This window comes from Acipenser ruthenus, chromosome 6 (genome assembly GCF_902713425.1).
Source record: "Acipenser ruthenus chromosome 6, fAciRut3.2 maternal haplotype, whole genome shotgun sequence".
Taxonomy (NCBI): Eukaryota; Metazoa; Chordata; class Actinopteri; order Acipenseriformes; family Acipenseridae; genus Acipenser; species Acipenser ruthenus.
In genome coordinates this window covers 34234302-34261191 of record NC_081194.1, presented here as the reverse complement: position 1 = coordinate 34261191, position 26890 = coordinate 34234302, and the positions used below count along the sequence as shown (strand labels likewise).

General features: G+C 38.4%; 1 protein-coding gene across 1 annotated transcript in view; it reads left to right on the top strand.

The window, feature by feature from the left end:
- lin9 (lin-9 DREAM MuvB core complex component) overlaps positions 1 to 26631 on the top strand; it is a 72114-nt gene extending 45483 nt beyond the window's left edge. The window contains exons 8-15 of the mRNA XM_059025953.1: positions 5792 to 5925; positions 6117 to 6242; positions 18251 to 18352; positions 18443 to 18523; positions 19498 to 19623; positions 23573 to 23755; positions 24111 to 24208; positions 24696 to 26631. Of these exons, the coding sequence (XP_058881936.1) occupies positions 5792 to 5925; positions 6117 to 6242; positions 18251 to 18352; positions 18443 to 18523; positions 19498 to 19623; positions 23573 to 23755; positions 24111 to 24208; positions 24696 to 24801 (956 nt within the window). The 3' untranslated portion in view covers positions 24802 to 26631. The remainder of the gene's footprint in view (positions 1 to 5791; positions 5926 to 6116; positions 6243 to 18250; positions 18353 to 18442; positions 18524 to 19497; positions 19624 to 23572; positions 23756 to 24110; positions 24209 to 24695) is intronic.
- Positions 26632 to 26890: the final 259 nt, after the last annotated feature.

The window sequence follows — 26890 nt, the reverse complement described above, 5'->3', positions numbered from 1 at the left end:
TTACTCAAAAAGAACCACCTGAAAGCACGTCTGGAGTTTGCCAGAAAGCATGAGAGTGACCCAGCTGCGATGTGGGAAAAGGTTTTGTGGTCAGATGAGACCAAGATGGAGCTTTTTGGCCAAAACTCAAAGCGCTATGTGTGGCGGAAACCTAACGCTGCCCATGCCTCAAGACACACCATCCCTACAGTGAAGTATGGTGATGGCAGCATCATGCTGTGGGGATGCTTCTCATCAGCAGGGACTGGGCATCTTGTTAAAATTGAAGGAAGAATGGATGGAGCAAAATACAGGGAAATACTGCAAGAGAACCTGCTTCAGTCCGCTAAAAAAACTGAAGCTTGGGAGGAAATTCACCTTTCAGCAGGACAATGATCCCAAGCACAAGGCCAAAGCAACATTGGAGTGGCTCAAGAACAAAAAGGTGAATGTCCTAAGGGTCGCCCAGTCAAAGTCCTGATCTCAATCCCATTTAGAATCTGTGGCACTATTTGAAAATTGCGGTCCACAAGCGTCGTCCAACCAACCTGAACAACCTGGAGCAAATCTACCAAGAAGAATGGGCCAAAATCACTCCGACACTGTGTGCAAAGCTGGTACATACTTACCCCAAAAGACTTAAAGCTGTTATTGCAGCGAAAGGTGGCTCTACCAAATATTAATGCGTGGGGGTTGAATACTTATGCAAGCAAGATGTTTGTTTTTTATTTTTCTTAAAAATATTTCCCAACATAAAACCAATGTCACCTTACAATTATTGATTGAGTTTCAGTGTTTTAAAATAAAATATCAAACAGAACGAAATTTCAATGTACCATTTGTAATTCAGTAATATGAGAGAATTGGTCAGGGGTCTGAATACTTTTGCAAGGCACTGTATGTGTGTGTGTGTGTATATAATATATATATAAATATATATATATATATATATATAGTGTGTGTATATATGTGTATATATATATATATGTATATATATATATATATACATACATATATATAAATTAAATATAGTGTATGTGGTTTTATACAGCACTGTATATATGCCTACAATACATTTTGCATTGAGAAAACACCACTGCATTTGGATTAAAGGAAATTATTATGTAATACAGTTCACGTGCAGCATGGTTTTGGTAAGTAGCATTTTCTAAACCATATAATTATGTGCAGTATTAAAATAAGTTAAAACTATAGCAAATACACAAAACCAATGAAATACATAGTTGAACCTTGAAAAAAAATGAAATACAGTACCTGAAGCAGATATACGTGTTTATCATATCAACAACACCAACTTGTGTTGTAAAAATAAAGCAACAGTTGTTTTTGAAAAAAATATTTATTTACTTGGGGGCTAAATGAAAAATGTCAAGATAATAATGCCTTTTTTGATATGGAAATTGTCAAAATAAAGGGAAAGCTGGAAGAATTTTCCAGTCAGGACAACGACATTTAAATACTACTACTATTAAACTGTATCTCTTGGTAATGTGGTTTCTTCTAGCAGTTTTCAAACTGGGGGTACACGTACCCCTGGGGGTACGCGAGAAATTCTGAAATGGCGGTTCTGAAACGCATTTTTAGTACCACTTGCCAATCTATTGCAAACTTTTGTCATGTAATCAACGTTTAATCGCCAACACCAGACTGATGTGCTGTGACAGAGCGTTCAGTGCACACACGACTAATTTACATATTAAATATGTACATATTTTTAAGCCCTGTTTTAAATGTCATATAAACAGTTGGATGGTTACTGCAGCCTGTCTTTGGGATACAAAAGACTTTTTTTACTTTTTTTTTTTTTTTTTATATTTTAAAAAACTAGTCTAACTCATTTTATTTCCTGTGTGCGTTCATGCTTGTAAATCGATATTTACTTTTTTCAATGACCCGATTAAAGTTCATTTTAACTTAAGTACTATTGGTTCATTTCAGAATACAGAATGTATGGCCAGTCAGAAGCCGAAGTATTGTCATGCGGTCTAGTTTGACATGCTGTTGCGTCTGGTGTGAGAGTAAGAGTTTTTAGCTTTCAATCCAGTGAAAAAATATGGCTTGTTGGCTCAATACTAGTACATTACTAGCAAAGGGCGATCAAGACGAAATACCGTCAGATTAAAAATGCCAAAAATGTCTTGCGACTGAAGCTCTCTCCAGTTTCCCTGCCATCATCAGTGATTTGTGTGGTAACAAGCAGGGACATCCATCACACTGATACTAGGTAAGCGTTTTATTATTATTTTTTAATTAGCATCAGTACTGTATGTTCTAGTCACCATTAATTTAAAAATGCCAGTAATATGTTTTCATAATGAGGTCAGCTGTAGAGATGTGTGGATAGTGAACTTTTCTTTGCCACCTTTTCTGTAATTTTATTATCATGATTGCCATTTGCCATCACAGAATAGTCCAGTGTCATTTGAGTGATTGAGGCTAACACGGAAGCTTTGTTGATTTTAATTAGGATTTAAAATAAAATTATGTTGATGTTCCTAACAACTAGAAACCTGTTTTGAGGGACTTTTTTATCCAAAAGTAAATATAATATATATATTTTTTCTGTTATAATACTGTAACTTTTTTATAATTGTATCTATCGTACACTCCAAGGCTTGTACGTTTTGTTCTATCATGTTATTGTACAGACCTTTTTTTTCTCTCTCCGATGGGGGTATGCGGTGGACTACATTTTTGGAAAGGGGTATGCAGTTTAAAAAGATTGAAAACCCCTTTTCTAATGTGATTTGGTACAATGAATGTCCTCTACTCCGTGATACACCAGCGTCACTGATACAATTCAAAATATTTTCCCCAACAGTGACAGTATTGTAGAGACACCTTGGTTTTATCTACAGCTTTACAGTTTTATTTTTTGTTCTTCAGAGCTCTGTTGGCATATTTAAAACAAACAAAAATAAAAAATGGTGGTTGATTCTGAATCATCAAACATATTGACCCCCTCACTGAAGAAAATGTCCCCCTAAAATTAAGAGGGGGACACATTGACCCTCAGTCTGTAAGTCCTGGAGCAAACACTGATCTGTCAGCCGCACTACAATCTAGTCAACGGGGCTATCTCCCTTTTCGGAAACCATAATGCTAAGGACAGATCAGCGAGCAGATTCCCCAGGTAGAAGCACGATTTTCGGTCAGTTGAAAAAACAGAGCTCTGTGCTGCTGCTGGGAGTTGGGCTACGAGACATTTTATTTTTACAGCTGCATTTTTATTAAGTCGAGCTACAAGAACACGAATCACAGCAACTCCATTTAGTTAAAAAGCCCGTCACTGACAATTACTGAGTCATTGTATTGTTGTTTTATTTCTGTTTAGATTTGCCTGAATGTATAAGAGGATCAAAATAAATTGCTCAGATGAAACGAACAGAAGTCTGCATTCACATTAATATTTATTTATTTTAGTAATATGTATAAATAAATACAGTAATTAAAATGTAATGTGTGCTAAATCACAATACATGTTTTTAAATGGTTTGCCTTAGGTCTATTACTCAGGATTTTTATTTTTTTGACAATATTTAAGAAGTTCTTAAGAAGAAATTTCAGATTGTAAGAATAATTGAAGAATTAAACTTAAGAACAATCTTAGGAAGATCTTAACTATTTTCTTACGAACTTTAAGTTTTGTCTTAAGAAGACTTTCAAGAATTTGGCCCCTGCCCCCTGCTCCTCCATGGGCTCTGCCACGATTGATTAGTATTGTGGGATACACGATACTGTTTAGCATATCATTTGTGTACATTAGCATTAATTACAGCTTAGTTCAGTTTGCCGCTGGAGCTCCTTATGAAACCAAGGTGCACCAGAGCTACTTGGAGCAGCAGAGGAAGGCGTGCTAGTGGCAAAAGAGCGTTAAGGCAAATTTAATTGTTTCAGGTGGCGCTCTACTCATGTACTTAATTGGGAATTTTGTGCTTGAATTGAGTTCGGCACGCCTCTAGAGCATCCGTCTGAAACTGGCCTAATCCTCTGCAAAAATATTCTGATGTTTTTCGGAATATAGTCTTCCAAAAAGTAATTCCGCTATCAAGTCATGTAAACCAGTTTTCTGAAAACTTACTCCAGTAGTGTACTGCACATGTGCAAACTTTGACATCATTCCTGCACATGTGATTATTAAAGCTACTATATCCATATTTCCAGCCAGAAAACCAAAAACACAGCACCGAGCACACAGGGACTTGGTACCTGAACCATGGGAGTTGGGAGAACAACAGTTTTATTTTGTCACGTTCCCTTTTCAGTGCATCTCAACAGATCAAAGTGTTGGGGACCTATATATACATATTTATTAAACATTTGCTAGATTGACAATCTTATCCCAATTGGCTAATGCTGACCAACAATACAGTAGTACTTGTAAATATTACAGCCCAACAACTTCAATTTTTTAGATCGCAAAAGATTAACAAAACATTATCTAAAAAGCAGCAATGCATGAGGAGAAAGGAAAGTGATAACTATCAGTTTTGCTTGGCAAGTTATAAAACAGCATCTTGTGTAAGGGTGGAAATAAAGATTTTGGATTATATAATATGTAGTCCAAGGAATGCTTTTCTTTTGTATTTATTTTTACGAAACAAAAACTCAAAACAATTGTTAATATCAAATGTTTGTTGATATCAAATGTCAGTCACCAATCAGTTTACACAGATCCATGTGTTTTAGTTATGGATAGTTATATTCATTTAAATAAGTGTTACCGCAAGGAAGAACTGCTACCTGTGACTGGTAAAACGTTTAGTGACCAGTCACAATTCAGAATGTCGTCATTTGTGCGACACCTGTCCATTCTTGAAGCAATACACGTATACATAGTTATGGAGAATAGGCCTTTGTGAAAAAGTAAAAATAGCAAAATGATAACTTTCTTTCGGAAAATAAAAGAACATAGTTTATAACCATTTGTTTTCAAACGTCGTAATATTCTTATTTTGTAACATTTCGCTGTTATAATTAAATTAATATTTTACGCAATAGTTCTTGGCGTAACTGGAATTATGCTTTCTGCACTTTGTGCCGTGTGTTCATTGAAATAAAAAGTCTATCAGAATCGTCATGGATAAAAGCAAAATAAACAAATACTCTCCTCCAGGAGCAACAAAAGGCTTATTTTAGGCGGTGAATAACAATGCTAATGATAACAATATAGTTTGTTTTAAGTATATGCCATGTTTGCTGACTAACTTTGCTTTTTAACAGCAGTTAAAGATCACTCTTTTTTTTTTTTGTAAAATTTAAAATATGAACTATGTACTGTAGTGAATGTGTGTTTTTACATGCGTACAGAGTACCAGTAGTTTTAGTGCAATAGGGATAACCGTCAGCATATGAAATATTGGACCAATAAACAGAGAGTACAGCAATTAACATGTGCAGACTTGCAGGAATCTGATAAAAAAAATGAGGAACTCAAGCAGATCTAAAAAAATAATAATAATAATTGCCATAATACATATTGTTTAGAGATTGCATCAAATCAAGTTACGGAAAAATCTGAATACCTGAACCCACTTAAACGTACTGAATGAAATACCTTGGTTGTCTTAAACCAGAAAATCAGATTGCCTTTTGGTAAATACAGTATAAGATGCAAATGTGCTTAAGTTAACAATTCTGAATATTTTGAAACCTAGATAAAATGGATGGGCAATAACCTTCATTTGTCGAGGGTTTGGAAATAATAGATGGCTGTGTGAAACACTTAACTATCAAAACTAAACTGTCTTCCTTATTGACTGTACTAAACTGTCCTCCATGTCAACTGTAGCTCGACTGAGAGGTGTACATGATGGGTTGTTTACTGGACAGATAGATGCTGTTGATACCATTGCTGCTACCTACAGAGTAACATTTGACAGGAATGGCCTGGGAACACACACTGTTCCTGACTACGAAGTACTTGTAAGTGCCTTGACTTTCACTTTTAAATTTGATTTATTTATTTATTTTTATTATTTTTTTTCTTATTTGGATAGGTAAGAAGTTTACTATTTTTTTGGAATGATGGTTTGAGTCCAGCTAAATTTAAACATTATTCTTTAAATTTGCTTTGTCCATTGGACTTTAAATTTTTGTTTTTTCTTTTTCCCCAGAGCAATGAACCTCATGAAACAATGCCCATCTCTGCCTTTGCACAAAAACAGCGGCCTTCCAGATTCCAGACCTTCATGACTCCACCCCACATGCCTTACACACCCTCTGCCCAGTCTCCTATCACGGTAGGTTAGCTTTGCTTCTGTATTAGGAAAAAATATATATTTGGTGTGAAACTTTAATCTTTATTTGAGCATCTTAACTGTCCTCCTTTTAATGCTTGCAGAACTGTCAAGTTTGGTTTCTGCTTGTATACTGTTGTAAAGACATAAGTATTGCTTGTGTTTGTTTTATAATAGTGGAATTGGGGGAGTCTCTTTGATTTACTCCCGTTGCAATATGTAATAACTCTGTTATTACAATATCTAGACTGCAGTTAATTTGTTGGGCCTTCAACTAATAAAATACAATAAATTTTCATCATGGTTTCTATTTTCTACCTGCCAACATAATACACGATCAACACTTGGGACATAAACTTTTATTAAGCCTAAAAATAGCTTTTATTGCTTTATATTTTTATATATATATATATATATATAAAGTGAATATATATATATATATATATATATATATATATATATATATATATATATATATATATATATATATATAATATTGTTTGTTTGTTTTCTTACAAATGTCGCAACTACTCAAAATCTGCTTTTAACTATTAGGGGTGCAATGATTCACTAGTATGTACTTAAGGTTTGGTTCAATCAATACACTGTCAGCCATACTGCTACAACATGATATGAATACACTCACTGTCCATGACACAGCATGTTAAACGTTTAAAGCACAACATCTTCTATAAAAGCAGATTAAGTACAGCAATTATGTTTTCTGTTTTTTTTAAATTAGATTTAATGATATCTAATATGTACATGGTATATGTAAGTGTACGGTGACTACCATTAATTAAGTTGTGTGTTCTCTTGCACTCACTTTGCTCATGGGCCTGACACAGCAAAGCGTCTGAGAAATACACTGCATTTGATTAGAGGTAGTTGCTGAACTCTTGTAAACCATACAGAAATACTAATTTTAAATTTGCACTGCAAAGACGGCAGTCTCAAAAGAACAAGTGTCAAATCAAAACAAAGATAAAGAAGAAACTTAATCAAGCGTGGCATCATTTTGGTTATCTAAATGAAAAAAGAAATGAGATTGATGTTGCATGCAATTTGTAAAATATGTTGCAAAGAAATTAACTATACTGAAAACGAAAACAATCTTTCCACCCACTTGAGAAGACGCCAAGATATTAATGCAGATTGCAAATCTACCACTCAGTGCCATCAGAGTGTTCAGTACAGCAGGCACTAGGGTTGGAACAATAATTGATAATCACGATAATTTAATTGCATTGAAAAATTATCGATAATCATAATTATTGTCCGTGACCCAATGAAGCAGGAAGCGGCTCTGCATTGAGCAGTAAGCGGCACTGAACTGTCTGCGTAAGTAAAACATGATTTGTGTAAGCACTGCGTGAGAAGGTAAGCATTGATTTTAAACAATATGCTTAGGCTTTTAACTTTACCTCATGGTTTCGTTTTGATAAGTTGTACACTGGTTTTCTAACATATAAACACAAATATTGTTTATAAAATAAAAATAAATGCTAGCTCACTGTAAAATTACTGTAGAAAAGTGGAACTTTTGACTATTAAACATTTTGACCCAGGATTTTTTTTTTTTGCACATACATTGAATGTAATTGCAAAAAGAAAACCAAAAAAAACATATGGCAAAAGTGTAATATAGCCTAAACGTGTGTTGCATTTGGTACTTTATTTTAAACTACAGACATGAGTACTATACTAAAGCCTATGCACTGCATGGGGGGAAAAATAAGCGAGTGCTCAGCACCCTCGTGTATATATCTTTATTAAACTGTCTGCATACAAGCAGCCATGTGCAACTCAGTATGTTCCTAATAGTATACAACTCCTATATACAGACACACACAAACCTAGTTTGAGTGTTTGTTTTTTTTTTGTTTTTTTTTAATGAAAGTTCTCGAATTAACAAATGTTTAAATAAGAAAAAAAAAAGTGTGTGTGTATATATGTATATATATATATATATATATATATTATACAGACGTGCTCAAATTTGTTGGTACCCTTACAGCTCATTGAAATAATGCTTCATTCCTCCTGAAAAGTGATGAAATTAAAAGCTATTTTATCATGTATACTTGCATGCCTTTGGTATGTCATAGAATAAAGCAAAGGAGTTGTGAAAAGAGATGGATTATTGCTTATTCTACAAAAATATTCTAAAATGGCCTGGACACATTTGTTGGTACCCCTTAGAAAAGATAATAAATAATTGGATTATAGTGATATTTCAAACTAATTAGTTTCTTTAATTAGTATCACACATGTCTCCAATCTTGTAATCAGTCATTCAGCCTATTTAAATTGAGAAAAGTAGTCAGTGCTGTTTGGTATCATTGTGTGCACCACACTGAACATGGACCAGAGAAAGCAAAGGAGAGAGTTGTCTGAGGAGATCAGAAAGAAAATAATAGACAAGCATGGTAAAGGTAAAGGCTACAAGACCATCTCCAAGCAGCTTGATGTTCCTGTGACAACAGTTGCAAATATTATTAAGAAGTTTAAGGTCCATGGAACTGTAGCCAGCCTCCCTGGGCGTGGCCGCAAGAGGAAAATCGACCCCAGATTGAACAGAAGGATAGTGCGAATGGTTCTTTTTCTACCAAGGATAACTGCCAAAGAGATACAAGCTGAACTCCAAGGTGAAGGTACGTCAGTTTCTGATCGCACCATCCGTTGCTTTTTGAGCGAAAGTGGGCTCCATGGAAGAAGACCCAGGAGGACTCCACTTTTGAAAGAAAAACATAAAAAAGCCAGACTGGAATTTGCTAAAATGCATATTGACAAGCCACAATCCTTCTGGGAGAATGTCCTTTGGACAGATGAGTCAAAACTGAAGCATTTTGGCAAGTCACATCAACTCTATGTTCACAGACGAAAAAATGAAGCTTTCAAAGAAAAGAACACCATACCTACAGTGAAACATGGAGGAGGCTCGGTTATGTTTTGGGGCTGCTTTGCTGCGCTTGGCACAGGGTGCCTTGAATCTGTGCAGGGCACAATGAAATCTCAAGACTATCAAGGCATTCTGGAGCGAAACGTACTGCCCAGTGTCAAAAAGCTCTGTCTCAGTCGCAGGTCATGGGTCCTCCAACAGGATAATGACCCAAAACACACAGCTAAAAGCACCCAAGAATGGATTAGAACAAAACATTGGACTATTCTGAAGAGGCCTTCTATGAGTCCTGATCTGAATCCTATCAAACATCTATGGAAAGAACTGAAACTTGCAGTCTGGAGAAGGCACCCATCAAACCTGAGACAGCTGGAGCAGTTGGGCCAAAGGAAGAGTGGGCCAAACTACCTGTTAACAGGTGCAGAAGTCTCATTTAGAGCTACAGAAAACGTTTGATTGCAGTGATTGCCTCTAAAGGTTGTGCAACAAAATATTAGGTTAGCGGTCCCATCATTTTTGTCCATGCCATTTTCATTTGTTTTATTATTTACAATATTATGTTGAATAAAAAATCAAAAGCAAAGTCTGATTTCTATTAAATATGTAATAAACAATGGTGGATGTTTATTTCCGTTTTAGAACGGAGACCCCTCCGCCCATGTGCAGTGTATTTTGTATTTGTTTTGTTTTATGATTTGTTTTATTATATGTATGACGGCGAGCGCCGCAGGAATAATTATTTATGTAAAGATGACGGCGTACCGCTGTGTTATTGTTTTGTTTATTTTTAAAACGTGTCCTGGCAGAGGCGAGATCGGTGCTCGTCCTCTGCCAGGAGTAATAATTAAAACTCGTGCAGAAGGTGGCCATCTCCCGAATTAGGTGATTTAATTTGTTGCTAATCGGGAGATGGTCACCTGTTATAAAAAGCCTGCAGCTCTCTAGCTCGGGGTGGGTGTTAAAGAGGAGAGAGCAAGTAGAGAGACGGAGAGCGAGAGAATTTATTTAAAACCCGAAACTAACTAGCGTCAGTGAAGGCGATTGCCCAGCCTGACGGGTTGTAGTGTTCGTGATTTTGTTTTTGTTTACCCTTTTGTTTTGCTCGGTGAGCACAGTGTTTATTTTTGTTGAAATATTTATTTTATTTTTGTTTGCTTTAAATAAAACGGCGCCCGCGCCACTGCACCGTACCTTTTGTTTTTGTTGTGCCTTCTTCTGGTCTGACGTCACCACTAGCCATCCCTGTCACACGTGGTGTCCTGCGTGGGATCGCAGCGCCTCCAGGACGCAGGCAGAAGAGGGTACTGCAGCTTTTTCAGTTTTTTTTCGTTTTTTGAGTGTGTGGAGAAAGAAGGGTGAAGAGGAGGATGGGAGGAAGAAAGATGAGAGGAGAGAGGAGGAAGAGCTGCAGAAGGCAGCAAAAGCTGCTGCAACAGCGGCCACCAGGGGTTGTTGTGGTGGAGGAGTGGTGCCCTGGTTGTGGGGAGTTTGGCCACACCGTGGCCATCTGCCCCACCCAATACCAGGGAGAGGAGTGGGCTGCCCAAGCGAGCCAGGACCAGATACCCCGGGGGAGACCCCAGAAGCGGGAGCTACCAGCCGCGGGATGCCATTCTCCGGGCGGTCATGCATGACTGCTGGTGCCCCATCTGCGGTGAGCGGGGGCATTCTCCACTCAACTGCCCTCTCCTGTCAGAGGGGTGCCTGCTATGTCCATTCCCACCAGCAGAGGGAGAGTGCCTGCTGGTCCCATCACCACCTGAGAGAGGAGACCTGGAGAGGGAGACTGAGCGTCCACAGCCCAAGAGGGAGGAGTCGGTGCGTCCACAGCCCAAGAGGGAGGAGTCGGTGCGTCCACAGCCCAAGAGGGAGGAGTCGGTGCGTCCACAGCCCAAGAGGGAGGAGCCAGTGCGTCCACAGCCCAAGAGGGAGGAGCCAGTGCGTCCACAGCCCAAGAGGGGGAAGGCCGAACGTCCACAGCCCAGGTATCCGCCAGCAGAGGGAGAGTTCCTGCTGGTTCCACCTCCGCCGCCCTGGGAGGACTGTGGGTCGCTCCCACCTCCGCCAGCAGAGGGTGAGTTCCTGCTGGTTCCACCTCCACCGCCCTGGGAGGACTGTGTGTCGCTCCCACCACCACCAGCAGAGTGAGCATGCCTGCTGGTTCCGCTTCCACCACCGCCAGCAGAGGGAACATGCCTGCTGGTTTCCCTGTTGCAGCCAGAAGGGGAGGAGCCGCCTTCGCTGCCAGAAGGGGAGGAGCCGCCTTCGCTGCCAGAAGGGGAGGAGCCGCCTTCGCTGCCAGAAGGGGAGGAGCCGCCTTCGCTGCCAGAAGGGGAGGAGCCGCCTTCGCTGCCAGAAGGGGAGGAGCCGCCTTCGCTGCCAGAAGGGGAGGAGCCGCCTTCGCTGCCAGAAGGGGAGGAGCCGCCTTCGCTGCCAGAAGGGGAGGAGCCGCCTTCGCTGCCAGAAGGGGAGGAGCCCCTGCCGCCTTGGCCGCCTGAAGGGGAGGAGCCCCTGCCGCCTTGGCCGCCTGAAGGGGAGGAGCCCCTGCCGCCTTGGCCGCCTGAAGGGGAGGAGCCCCTGCCGCCTTGGCCTTCAAGAGGAGAGGAGCAGGAGCTATCTCTACCTCCACCACCACCACCATTGGGAGAAGCAGAGCTCCTGCTGCCTCCTTCATGGCCAGGGGCTCCCCTCCTGCCGTCGGCATCGCCTGGGGTCGCTACACTATGGCCGGAGCCCCACGGAGGGGAACGGACGGCCATGAAGAAAGGGGGAGAGGTCCGGAGACCAGCTCCCCCAGCCGCACTTTCGCGGCCGGAGATCATGTGGTCTGAGGACCACGGAGGGGAACTGCCGGCCATGAAGAAGGGGGGGGGGAGGTCAGGAGACCAGCTCCCCCAGCCGCACTTTCGCGGCAGGAGATTGTGTGGTCAGAGCCCCACGGAGGGGAACTGCTGGCCGTGAAGAGGAGGGGGAAGGTCAGGAGACCAGCTCCCCCAGCCGCACTTTCGCGGCAGGAGATTATGTGGTCGGAGCCCCACGGAGGGGAACTGCCGGCCATGAAGAAGGGGGGGGAAGGTCAGGAGACCAGCTCCCCCAGCCGCACTTTCGCGGCAGGAGATCGTGTGGTCGGAGCCCCACGGAGGGGAACTGCTGGCCGTGAAGAGGAGGGGGAAGGTCAGGAGACCAGCTCCCCCAGCCGCACTTTCACGGCAGGATAGAGTGTGGACAACAGATGTCCCTACAGCGAACACCTAAAGAATATAAATAAACCAGACTATCAACACTGTTTTTATAAAGTACAGTATACAAAAGCTAAACTAAGCATGTGATTGTTTATTGGAGCTTTATAGTGCATACAGTGGTAGCCACAGCCACCTATAACAATTTTACAGTATGGTATGCTACTCTTCGCAGTAAAACTGAAGTCCATGCGATATGCTGGTTTATTAACCGCTAGAGGAAGTTATGACTAGAATCTGGTTTGTTACAGATTACTACTGAAAGTGTTTTGCCAACGGATGCCACATGCAAAAGCTAGTGAATATCAAAAGCGCAAAGTTTTTTTTTTATACTACTGTACGATTTGGTAACCGCTTGAATTAACATAAGTTGAACAGTCTGTTCGGCTGAACGTTGCCGAATGGTTAAAAAAACAAACTTGTTGTTAAAATGTGTATGCACATGACCGTAAGCAGAGCAAATAAATAAATATTGTGCTCATCCAATTCATGCAACCTACACATATATATATACACACACACACAATGAAAGTAGAGTCTCTACGGCACTGCAAGCGTTCACATTTCTTTCAGCCAAACTATATTTAAATGGATTACCAAACAAAATGCATCATTTTGTTTCAAAGAGGTTTAAATACTTGACTCTTGCTTGTTTTATATTCTCAAAATCTCTTCATTGGTTTAAAAAAGACACAATTGTAAAACAAACAACATGTTTCGATTCTACGGGTCTTCATCAGGTATATTAACACCAGCAGAATACATGAACCCCAGTTTCTTTCAACAGTTGTGATGGTGACCAAACGTGTGAGTACTGTTGTGTAAAAAAAGTAGCTTAAAATGAACAGTTGTTTAGGAAATGCAGAACAAGAACTGCAACAAATAAAATACACTTGAGGTTTGTGTCTTGCACACGTTCCATTAACAAAAATTAAAAAATAAATAAACAATAATAAAAAACTTAATTCCTCCCCAGTCATTTTAAAAATTTTAGGCTACATATCATCTTGATAAAGTTCCCCCCTTATAAATCTTTTGGTTTACGGTACATGTAATACATTTCTTTATATTTTCTTTTGAAAAGTAACAGGCTGCCTTAAATTCGGGCCAGTATGATATTCAATGTTTAGAATAGACACAAAACCTAATAAGTTTGTCAGTGCAGGATTAACTTAAGGGTCCCCATCATTTTGTGTTGCACTTATACCATTTAAGATTACAAAATAGACTACTCCTGATCATAAATAGACATTTAAAAAGTAAAATTGTTTCATGGGGGTTGGGAGTTACCACTTGTCAGTTTTCAGATTCACTGGAGCTGACTGCCTGTGTCTCTTTAAGCAGTTGTAATTTTGTACAACAATTCTTTGTATTTGTGCACTTGTTTTTGTTTTAATACATTTAACATCTCCTCGAATAAACATTTCTCTTACTTCCTGTCCCAGTAGTAATTATTTTTAAATTGTCAGCTGTGCTGATTCGATTTACACCTAGTTTACAATACTTAGGTTGTATAAATGAATGTATTTTGTTTTGTGTATGAATTAAATAATGAGGACCTAAAGTTTTGTTTATCCTCCAACACAGCTTTGTTAATTTTGGTGGTGTTTTGGGAAAATTAGATCATATATGTGAATTTAGTTTTAGGGAAAAAAGGGGGAAATAAATGGGCAATTCAGTCTTAGTAGTTACTAACAAAGCTTCATCCTTAGTACTGACTAAAGCTAAGGATCAGCTAGTCCCCAACTTGTTCTGCACTAACTTAGTATGCAGCTGGGGGTGATCCTGAGACCAGTACTGTACTAGCAAGTCTGCAACTTAGTACACAGCTCCGTACTAACTCTGCAAGTTCTTTGCAATTGATCATTTGACCGTGATTCGTATTCTAGGGCATCTATTCAACCTTTATCAAACAAACTAGCCTAGCCTAAGAGGTCCCTGCCATCTGTCACAACTACTTTAAAAATAAATAAATAAATAAAAATCACAACCCATGTGTTGGGGTATATCGTACCATTGTGAACCCAAAGATACAGACCCAATGGCTCCTTGGCCAGACAAATTGGTCCCCAAATCCAATTGTTGGGTCCCACTTTTAGGAGCAAGTTGGTTGCTATCATATTCAGCTGCTTAAAATACAACAACTTGTTAACACTACAGTGGTACTAAAACATTGTGTAATCTACGCAGCTGGTGACTGCAATGAAAACAGGATGTTTTATATTTTTAGATATTTTCAAATCCTTATTTTTCGCTAGCAGTTAATGGCAGGTGTTCTACGGCAATCAAGTAACTGCACTACTTTTTTATTTTAATTCCCTTTTAATGTGTTTTTTTTTTTTTCCTCCGCAGGTACTTCAGTAACACATTGCTCTGGCTATGTGTTAGGGAAGGAGTACACTTTTCTAATTTGTCTTAAGTACTTGCATGCTTTCGCCGTTCTTCAAATGGTCAGTTTGAGAAATAAAATCCCTTTTCTCTGCACCAGCTGATCCTGCTTTTGTGCAAAATTAACAATACATTTAATGTTTTTCATTATGGTAACGTCTTGGTTGCTGTGCCTGCTTTTTTTGGCTGAAGTGATATCGCCTCATCTAACTAGGGAAGCTGGTGCGCAAGTAACCGAGTATATTACTGGGATGGATGTAACTGCTAAAGAAGGAAACTATTTGTTTATTAAGGCACCCTACGATTTGACTGGCAAAAGATAACATTGCTTTATTTGGAGTTAACAACCTTTTTGCTTCTCTTCTGTGACAGGATTATGGCAAGACAGACTCAGAAGCCAGGAAACTGTGCACTTTAATAAACAAAAACTTTAAACAAAACACAGGAACAAAGTAACAAATAAACAGGCACACAGGCCAAAATAAAGGTTTAAACAAACACAAAAACATAGGCTGGGCAGCGCCTTCACTGAAAACAAAATGTGCAGAAACACAGTAACAGAACAGTGTACACTTACCAAACTCCTCTCCCCAAATGGAGCCTTGGGCTCTCCTTTTAATGCGATGTGGCTGCTCCTAGTTAGCACGTAATCATTCAATTAAGGAGCAGCCACATTCTCACATGTTTTTGGCAGGGACAGGAATTAAACCCATAACTACCACCAAAACACTACACTATGCCACTGAATACATGTTTTACCTTATTTATTTTTAATTTTGCTGCATTTTCAGCCCTTTTATAATTTATTTTCTTTACCCTTAGTGCATTTTTTAAATTTTTTTTGTTCTAAGTTTATTGAATGCAACTGTTCATTTCAAGGTACATTTTTACACTACAGTACTCTCAATCGTTTGGTCACTGTCACTCCTGTTGCATGAAATTTGAGTTACTGTATTTCATTCTCTGCTGGTGTTGATACAGCACCTCCTGGTCTTCCAGAAATGTTGTATTTATTTTACAGACAGACGTCATAGTGCATTCATAAATACTGACACATGCTTTTTTTAGGTAACAGTCGCCAATGGCGCCCAACCGCAAAAAATGTTTTAGTTACAGGGGTGGCCAATTCGTATCGCCCGACGCCCGGGACAACAAGGTTTGTAGGACGGACAAGTTTTGCCTTTATACTTTTCCCGTCGGACAAGTAGTTTTTATTTATTTTTCTTATGTTCTCTCTGTTGCTAGAAAGGTACGCCGGGTATATTTGTAGAGATCCACGCAAGTTTCAGAAAACTGAATTGCAGAAGTCTAGTACATACACAAACATTTTAAAAAGTGTTTACGTCCCACCCCTATTACTTCTGATTGGCTAGCTGTGGAAGAAGCTGATCTTCTGTTGGTTACAAAGAAACCCAGAAATGGCTGCCTGAAAGCGAGAGCCTCTGTCAAGACACACCCTAGTCTTTTTTTTTTTTACGGTTTTTGTAAATGAGCAAATAAGTTATACTGCTTTCTTAATGCATGAACCCGACATTTAAATGCATCAATCTAGTAAAGTTACAAAAAAAAAAAAAAAAAAAACCACCATAGTCGCTAAGGTATTGGCGGATTTGAAAATCATGTTGTGTAATTATTTATAACACTTCGTGGTAAGTCAGTTTCACAAAACTATTATTAGTATTATTATTATGTATTTCTTAGCACAGGCCCTTATCCAGGGTGGCTTACAATTGTTACAAGATATCACATAATTTTTTCATACAATTACATTATTTGTTACACATTATTTTTACATACAATTACCCATTTTATACAGTTGGGTTTTTACTGGAGCAATCTAAGTAAAGTACCTTGCTCAAGGGTACAGCAGCAGTGTACCCCACCTGGAATTGAACCCACGACCCTCCGGTCAAGAGTCTAGAGCCCTAACCTCTACTCCACACTGCTGCTATACTTGTTGGGAATATGTTTAAAAAAATGTAACGTTTACTGTTTAGAAGCATTTCAAGACAAACTTTCCCTGTCAAATGATTTTTTTTTTCTTTCAGTTTGTGTTGCTAACTTAGTTTGATATTTACCATATTTACATATATTTATATTTAAACGCTATATTAAATAAATATATTACTTATTTGTTGGACATGCACATTCCATCGATTTGTGAAACTATAAAAACATTAAGATTGACATGTTTATCATAGAAATGAAATGCTTAATCAATAAGGCATGAGAGGGCATGAATGGGTTGTGCTGGATATTGTCACTTATTGATGCGTTAACCCTTTGCAGTCCATTTATTAAGTGCGTGTCAGGCGCGTCAGGTCCAGTTTATTTTCACACGCGCAGTTAATTTTAGACACGCTGTTTAAAAGTATTTTTTTTCCACAGTCAAACAGGTTTAAAAGGCCCTGCATATCAACAAAGCACTCGCTAGGCATCTCCAGCCCCGCCCCACCCTTTCGTTCGCTATAGCTTTCACATATGCTAATAAATAAATATTAAAGATTAATATAAACTGGAAGCTATGACAAGACACCTTGATGTCTTCAGTATCTTCCATGACAGCAGGTATTTTGACAAGTGTTTTCTTTGATTTTGGTGGCGCAGTGATATGTGGTTTGCACAGGTGCAGTGATTTACCTTTGTTCCTAAGTAGTTCCTAATCCTTACATTTGTGTTTTTTTATTGTAACGGGTTGGAACACTGATGGATCAATCAGCATGCAGCATTCTTACAATCTGTTTTATAATTATAGCACTATTAAGTAAAATAAATATATCAAAGAAATAAACAAAAGAAAAAACATAATTTATGTCTGCAGTATTTGATAGTACCTACTGTAAATATTGCGTGCATTTTGGCAGAAAACACACGTTCTTTATAAATATGGGGTTAAGCAGTTACAAAACTAAAAACGTCAAGAAAATCTGAATATCAACAAAAACTAAACACCTGTACATCAGAAGTTGAATTCAGCTTATAAAGAAAGAGTGGAAAAAAACAGGCAGAAGCTATTTTTATATTTGTATAACTCCCAAGTATTGTTGCTTATAGTTGGACTCTTAGTATGTTACTTAAATGTACTAGCAAATGTGTTCCATACTGCACTGAATGAAACATTTCCTTAAAGTATGTTATAAATTTGTTGAGGTGAGGTTGGATCACAGGGAACCTTTTGTGAATTTAGTGAACCAGTCAAGCTACAAGGCTAGACACACCCCTGTTAATCACCAGTTGATTGATTGTGTTCACTGTTAAATTAAACCAAAATCCTACTAGTCTACTTTTTGTGTGTGTTTTGTGCAACAGGGAGGGGGCAAGTATTTAAGAAGGACAAGTAGATTTTTCAAGCATTTTGTCCCTTGGACAACAAGTCTTGTTTAGAAATTGGCCACCCCTGAGTTGCATTTGCGAGTTAGTCTGGAGCCCTGCTAAAACACAACTAAATGTAGTACCATAACTTTTTTTTTTTTTTTCTTTAGGATAATGATCCCTTACTGGGACAGTCGCCTTGGAAAAGTAAACTAAGTGGTTCTGAAGGAGACACCTTGGGTGGCTTTCCAGTAAAATTTCTTGTGCAAGTCGTAAGTTTTTTTTAGTGTATCTTTTTTTTATTTTAGTTTTGGTTTCCTATAACAAACTGAAGTTACTCTTTCCCCCCTTTTCTTTCCCAGACAAGATTATCCAAAATCCTCATGAGCAAGAAGGACCATATCAAGCAGTTAAAAGAAATGAACACGGAAGCTGAAAAACTGGTTAGTATTTTTCTCTTTAGAGGCATTAGCAAACATGCATGCATTTTGGTTTCATACATTGTGGGCATATTGCATGGGTGCAAGCTGTAATGTTTTAGATTCTCTCACTTCAGAAATACACTCCCTGAGGTTGGTTATTATAATCCATGTTTTTTATTTCATCTTGTGCAAATCAATATGTATTTATAAAACTGATCATTTTCTTTGAACTGCTATAGATACGTCAATGATACAATTTTCTCGTGTTCTCCCCAATTTGGAAAGCCCAATTCTTTTCTTATTTCAACCTGGCTCACCGCTGCCACCCCCGCGCTGACTCGGGAGAGATGAAGACAGACACACGCGTCCTCAGAAACGTGTGCCGTCAGCCGTCGTCTTTTCACTCTGCAGGCCCGCTATGCAGCTACCTCAGAGCTACAGCGTTGGAGGTCCACGCAGCTCTGGGCAGCTTACAGGCAGGCCACAGGCGCCCGGCCACTCCTACAGGGGTCGCTAGTGTGCGGTGAGCTGAGGACACCCTGGCCGACCTAAGCCCTCCCCACGCGGGCGGCGCTCAGCCAATTGTGTGCCGTCCCCTGGGAACTCCCGTCCACGGTTGGCAGTGGAATAGCCTGGACTCGAACCGGCGATCTCCAGGCTATAGGGCGCGTCCTGCACTCCACGCAGAGTTCCTTTACCGGATGCACCACTCGGGAGCTCCCCAGCATTGGTTTTCTTCTTGAAACATGGGAACAAAATAAAAGGGAATAAAGTAATCTTTTGAGTTCCCATTACAGAATAAAAAAGGTGGTCAATGGGTTACTGTATGTCGTACAAGAGACGCAAGGTATTCCAGTATCCGATGATATTTGCAATTTCCAATCTCTGGAATGCATCATTTGTGCCTCCAGTATAATAAAGTAGAACATTTTCACATAACCAATACTCCTGGGGTTATTCTTTTAACATTCGTACATACTTTTACTGCTTGACAGAAATCCTATTCAATGCCAATTGGTATCGAGTTTCAGAAGAGGTATGCCACCATTGTCCTGGATTTGGAGCAGCTCAACAAAGACCTGAACAAAGTTTTGCACGAAGTTCAGCAGTACTGCTATGAGGTGAGATTGTACAGAAGTATGGAAATCTGAAATTGTTTTAAGCTTTTTGGTGGTATTATAAATTGAATGTTACTCTTTTTCTCATTATCCCTTTTGTTTTAAACATACAACAACCAAATTTGGTTAAATTCATTGGTCGAATCTAAAATGCTAATGGTTTCCAAGACCCTGATTTTAGCTCCAATCTACTTAATGTTAACTTGGGTAAGGTATTCCCAAGATGAATTGAAGTCTGTGAAACCATTTCTTGGTGTACCGCTAAGAAAATATATAGTGAAGCCTTAAGCACTGGATGTTGGTAAATGCTGTTGGATCCTGATCACTTACAAATAAGTGTAATCGGTTAGTGTTGTATGGAAGATGATTTCTAAACGTCTTCTATACATTTATAAAATGTATACTATTGATTTTAGATATGGCAAAAACTGTGCCCAATTGTGACTATTTATTACTATTTATAGTATTCGCCACTGAACATGTGAATTTAGGTACTACTACAGTGGGTTCCATAGAAAGCACTGTTTTAGGAGCGGTGCATAATACTGCAGTGCAACGCCGGGGGCTGATCAGCTGAGTGGGGACTTTAACAAAATAAATAAGACCGTGGTAATAATGATCTAATACACAACTATTTATTTTGTTTTATTATTGGATAAAATCTAAATCACTTTTAATGTTGGTGCACATAAAACACATGCAAATAATGGTTATTTTATAAATGCCTACTTTAGTTAATGCCTACTTAGCAGAAATTAAATAACTAAATCTAAATTGAATAAAAATAACTTTTGAAAAAAAGGATGTGTGTTTTTAGACATCCTCGTCTTCCTCGTCGGTCGGCATCTCTCAGACAAGCTTTAAGGAGGTGTATGTGAAGGCTTGTGCTTTTTTATTAACGCTATACCACTAAATACGTGTGTTCCTTTTTGCTTGCATGGATACAAAACTTAAATATTTAAATATGCTATTCTAATACTCTATTTGGACATATAGTGTGTGTTTGATATGACAATTCAAACAAAATCTTGATGATCATTTAAAAGCTAAATCCACCTCCGCAGTAGGATCACAATAATCCTGGTTTTTGGACAAAAGTAATCCTGATCTCTCAAGTTCTGAAAAATCCAATTGAAACATTTAATCGTGATTAAAAGTGCGACCGGATTACCAAAACGAAATCTGCATCACAGTAATCCCGATCGCATTTCGATGTTTTGAAAAACCCAATTGCACAATATAAACTCGGAAATCCGATTTACCAAGGTTTTGAAAAACCAGCCCCTGAAGAACCACCAGATGGAGGGTTTTTCTTTAGAACTTACACCCCTGGCTGTACACCATATGATATTGTTTCAAATCATGTGGCACTGTCGCTTTTTAAACAGTAACTGAAGCTAACTCTAATACGAAATATACATTGCCTATAGAAAGTCTACATCCCCTTGAACTTTTTTCACATTTTGTTGTCAGTGCCTGAGTTTCATGCATCTAAATTATTTTTTTCCACTTATCTACACACCATACTCCACACTGTTAAGGGGAAAAGTTTTTATAGAGAAATTATATATTAAATACAAAACTGAAAGATCATAATTGGATAAGCCACCCCCCTGAGTTAATGCTTGGTGGAAGCACCTTTTGGCAACAATTACAGCTCCGAGTCTGTTGGGATAGGTCTCTACCAACTTTGCACACCTAGATTGGGCAATATATGACCATTCTTCTCTACAAAACTGTTCAAGCTCTGTCAAGTTCCTTGGGTAGCGTTGATGGACAGCAATCTTTAAGTCATGCCACAAATTTTCGATTGGATTTAGGTCGGGGCTCTGACTGGGACACTCAAGGACATTTACCTTTTTGTTCCTTAGCCTCTCCAGTGTAGCTCTGGCTGTATGCTTTGGGTCGTCATGCTGAAAGGTGAACTTCCGTCCCAGTTTCAGCTTTCTTGCAGAGGGCAGCAGGTTTTCCTCAAGGACTTCTCTGTACTTTGCTCCATTCATTTTCTCTTCTATCCTGAAGTGCCCCAGTCCCTGTCGATGAGAAACATCCCCATAACATGATGCTGCCACCACCATGCTTCACAGTAGGGATGGTGTTCTTTGGGTGTTGAGTTTGCGCCAAACATAACGCTTTGCAAAAGTTCAATTTTAGTTTCATCAGACCACAAAACTTTTTGCCACATGGCTAGTGTTTTTTTGCATAGTTCAAACAGGATTCAAGGTGGGCTTTCTTGAGTAATGGCTTCCTTCTTGCCACCCTACCATACAGGCCAGATTTGTGGAGTGCTTGGGATATTGTTGTCACATGCACACTTTGACCAGTCTTAGCCATAAAAGCCTGTAGCTCTTGCAAAGTTGCCATTGGCATCTTGGTAGCCTCTCTGATCAGTCTCCTTCTTGCTCGGTCATTAGGACGGCCTAATCTAGGCAGGGTCTTGGTGGTGCCATACACCTTCCACTTCTTAATAATCGTCTTGACCGGTGCACCAAGGGATATTCAAGGCCTTTTGATTTTTTTTTAATTTTTTTTAATATACCTATCTCCTGATCTGTGCCTTTCAACAACTTTGTCCCGCATTGTTGAGTCTTTGCTTTGAAATGCACTACCCAGCAGTGGGAACCTACAAGAACTGCTGAATTTATCCTGAAATCATGTGAATCACTTCAATTTAACACAGGTGGAGGCCACTTAATTTGGTGTGTTATTTTGAAGGCGATTGGTTACACCTTAGCTAATTTAGGATTGCTATTACAAGGGGGGTGGACACTTAACCAATCAAGCTATTTCCGTTTTTATTTAATTAATTTTCTACAAATTTCTAGAATATTTTTTCACTTGGAAGTTGTGGGGTAGGATGTGTAGATAAATGAAAAAAATATATATATTATAATGCATTTTAATTCCAGGCTATAAGGCAACAAAAGGTGAAAATTTTGAAAGGGGGTGTAGACTTTCTATAGGCACTGCGGGCGGGCGGGCAAGCAGGCAATATCAGATTTACTCTTACTTTGGCTAGAAAACAGAATTTTATATTATGACCAAGATTTAGACACACATTTTCCCTGTTGGGTTATATTCGAAAGTTAGTACTACTACTATGACGACTAATAATAATAATGGGCAAATTATTATTAATCCCTGTCGTAATTTTCCCAATGTTTATTTAACATATAGGCTGAAGTAAAACTCTCTGAACCCTTTATCATTAAACTTATTGTTTTTTTGTATTTCTATTAGAGTGAAATTTATGCATTATTATTATAATGGGGACCCAATGTATCTACATCCGACCCTGGGACATCAATTAGTTCTGCAACACCTGTCTTCAAAGCAAGAGTGGAGAGGGAAAGTAACTTTATTTTACCTGGTGCAGGCTGTGGTGGGGGATGGTTTTGGGACTTGTATACCTGAATAGAAATGATAGGGATTAAAAGTTAAAGCTAATGGAAGTAAAAATGGTAGCCTGATAGCTATAAAAAATAAAATATGGGCAGCAGAAAGCTTTTTTTTTTTTACTAGTATAATTGACAATCAACAAATTCCTTTTAAAAATACATTGGCCTAAAAATAAAAACAGAAACCTACGTTTGTAAATCCAGTACCCAAGAGGAAGGGGAGTATTAAACAAATCCTAAGCAGAAATCATCGTAAGGAAAAAGTGCGTCCAGCCCATTCAATTCCATAAAGCTCTTTGTGTCGCTCCCTGCTGGGAAAAGTAGCTTTTACACTTCAAGCTGCACCGTGTGATAACTGCGGTATACTGTGCTGTGCCTCGAGGTACTGCATATGTACTGTGGTAGCGTGGAAGTTTTACATGGAACCCACTGTAATAAAAACACAATGTGATGGAGCATTATATATATAAGTGCTGCATTCCAATCTGGAGCATAGATTCTATTTTTCAAAATCAGGGTGCAGAATAATTCTTAATTCTATGGTGTCTTAATAGATCGCTCCAGAGCAGGGCATGCAACCTGCAGACCAGCCGACAGATTTGCGGAGAAAATGTGAAGAGGAAGCCCAAGAAATGGTCAGACAGGCAAACACTTTACCAAGTGGGCAGCACTGTGTCCGGAACGAAAGCCTCACGGATCTTATTTCTGGGCTTTCAGCTGTGTTGTTGCAGATAAAGGCAAGTGAAATGTGACTTTATGGGAAAGTTTTGAGGGTATTTCATTCTAAATAATAAAACCAGAAGTAGTGAGTTTAATTGACTGGGCAGAGGATTCATAAGGTGATTTTTTATAAAATTCAAAGGCAATTCTAAAATTTTGAAATAAATGTATGTAATTCAACAAGGTCAAACGTGTCGTCATATTGACTGTCGCCAAACACAACACACGGTCAGGATCGTGTGAAGCAGCTGTTCCAACTTGCATTTTGGCTCTTGCCAAAATAATATAAAATATACAATGGTTATACAGTATGGTCTTTTCATTATCATTAAGAACCCTGCCATTCCTAATTTAATGACATTTTCTCTGCAGTGCTTAGCTGAAGGGGGAGACTTGAACTCGTTTGAATTTAAGTCACTGACGGATTCATTGAATGACATCAAGAGTTCAATTGATGTTTCAAATATCAGGTGGGAACATATCTTGCTTTCTTCTAGCTTTTAAATGCCCATGTGTAACCCCATGTAGGCAGTAACCCTAGTTAATGCCTAAATAAATGCTGCAATATCAAGGTACACACATGATAGAAATGCTAGTGTACCACTAAAAATTATAACATCAGAAAAACCTAAACATGCATGAAAACTTAATATTAAAAGAAATGTATGCTGATTTGGACAAATTTCTGGTGGCCTTTTAATGCAAGGTTTCTACAACACAATTTGAGACAGAATGCAATCCTCCTCTCTCTCTCTCTCTCTCTCTCTCTCCTCTCTCTCTCTCTCTCTCTCTCTCTCTCTCTCTCTCCTCTCTCTCTCTCTCTCTCTCTCTCTCTCTCTCTCTCTCTCCTCTCTCTCTCTCTCTCTCTCTCTCTCTCTCTCTCTCTCTCTCTCTCTCTCTCTCTCTCTCTCTCTCTACTTTGATTGCTGGTATTTTAATATGTGTTTGTTTTTCTAGTTGCTTCCAGAATAATGTAGAGATCCATGTTGCACACATTCAGAGTGGTTTGAGCCAGATGGGGAATCTTCATGCTTTTGCTGCCAATAACACCAACAGGGATTGATTATTATTTTTTTTAACAATGTATGTTACAGTAGAAGAAACAACCTTGAAAATCTCTACAATGTAAATATCTCTCATAAAAGTACCCACATATCCACACATGGACTTTGTTTTAACGTTAATAGTTTATACTGTTCAAAGTACTTTGGCATTAATACATAGACTTGGGGTATTTTATGTATCTTGCACACTATGTGCAAGAGTTAATTTTTTTGTGGTTTTTATATTTTAAAGGCTTCAGTCTGGGTTTTTGTTCTGATGGCTATTCAAGTTTTCTTTTTTGGAGGTTTAGGGTCAATGAGTCTGTCCTTTTGTATAGTAATGATTGATGCATCTGATTGTGTAAAAGTGGCTGTTGCAAACATTCAGTATAGGAAAGTGTATTAACTTATGGTGTATTTATGTTCTCTGCAATCCACTAAAATGTTTTTTTTTTGTTTTTAATTTTATCTTTTACTGTGGAAGTGAAATGGAATCCTGGATATGAAATTAAGATGTCTGTCTTCACACAGGTTCTAGGCCCCATGCTGGCCGGGGCTGATGGTTTTGTGTTTTGCCGTCCCCTTCCCCCTCCATCAATTTGTAAGATTTAACAGAAATCTGGTTCAATCACCACTGTCCGTGATATAAATATCCTGGGTTTTTTTGTTAAGGGTTTGGCAACAGCACTCAGTTACACAAAAATACATCAAAACAGACTGCTGATGTTATTTATATGCTGTACCCACTGCAGACTCTCAAGGCAAAAAAAAATCTTGTAAATCTTATCTTTTAAATGCATTGGCTATCCTTGTCTTAAATTCTTAATTTGTTAATCTACATTTTTATGAAACCACACATTTCTTTAAAAGCGGTAGCTTCATATGAGAAACTGTATTCACATGATTGTGATTCTCCTATGATTCCAGCTACTAGGAAACTATGCAGACATATCACAGACAAGCTGGATACAGGTCTACATATGAAGCACTGATTTTGAAGAATTTTTTTGTTACTATGTTGCTTTCATAACTAAGATTGAGACAATCATAGCAAGTATCAATGCAACCAAAGTAGAACTTACTAAGTTTAAATTGTGTTTTTAGTTCAAGATTTAGCAAAACAAATGTGTTACATGCATTAAATGCTTCAAAGCAATAGTGTGGTGATGTTGTTTTCATTGAGATTTTATACCTGCAGTATAATATATTGAAATAAATTCTTATAAAAAAAAAATACTGCATATTTTAATGTATTCAATGTTATATTTTTGTGGTAGCAAGGCCTTTTTTTAAAATTTAAAACAGCTAAATAACATTGTGCTTTTTGTAATGTTTATCTAAATAATAATAATAATTGAACAGATTATTGTAAAGTTTGACGTGTAATTACTTTCAGGTTTAAAGCTTATAGGGTTTGTTGTGGAAATATTGCTTTTGGGTGCTTCTAATTTGGAGGTGACTTTTATAGTTATGGAAGTACATTTAAAAAAATGATTTCAACTAGCAATTTGTGTACATGGTTATTTAACAAATGTACTTTTTTTCCCCCTATTTTTTAATATAAAGTGGCGTCTTGTAAATCCAGCACTGCTAGGTTTTCTTCCCACCCCCCCGGACTGTTCATTTGCTGACGGACTGTTTTGTAAATTCAAAGGTTGATTTCAGAAATATGTTTAGCCCCAGCCATCAATGTATTAACATATGTATCTGATTTTTATATAGCACTGCAGCAGAGTTCAATGTACAGAATGTCTACAAAACCTTGCACATTGCTGTCTCAACAACTTGTTTGTACATAAAGCTCATTTATTCATGCAGTTATTTTAAAATATTAAACCGTTAAATGTTAATGTGTGATTTACTTGCTTTTTTTGTTTCCTTACCTTGTATTCATAGTATCTGTTAAAGAAACTATGCAATCTGTAGGAGACTTGATTAACTTAATTTCAGTTGACTCCTAAATTGACAATACAAGCAAGCACAGTCAAATTTTATTTCATATAGCTTTGACATTGCCATCTCAACATGCAGTTTTAACCCTTTGCTGCCCAGCATCCAATATATTTGACATTGAGAAAATAGGCATTAAATACGGTAGGTATGGGAACA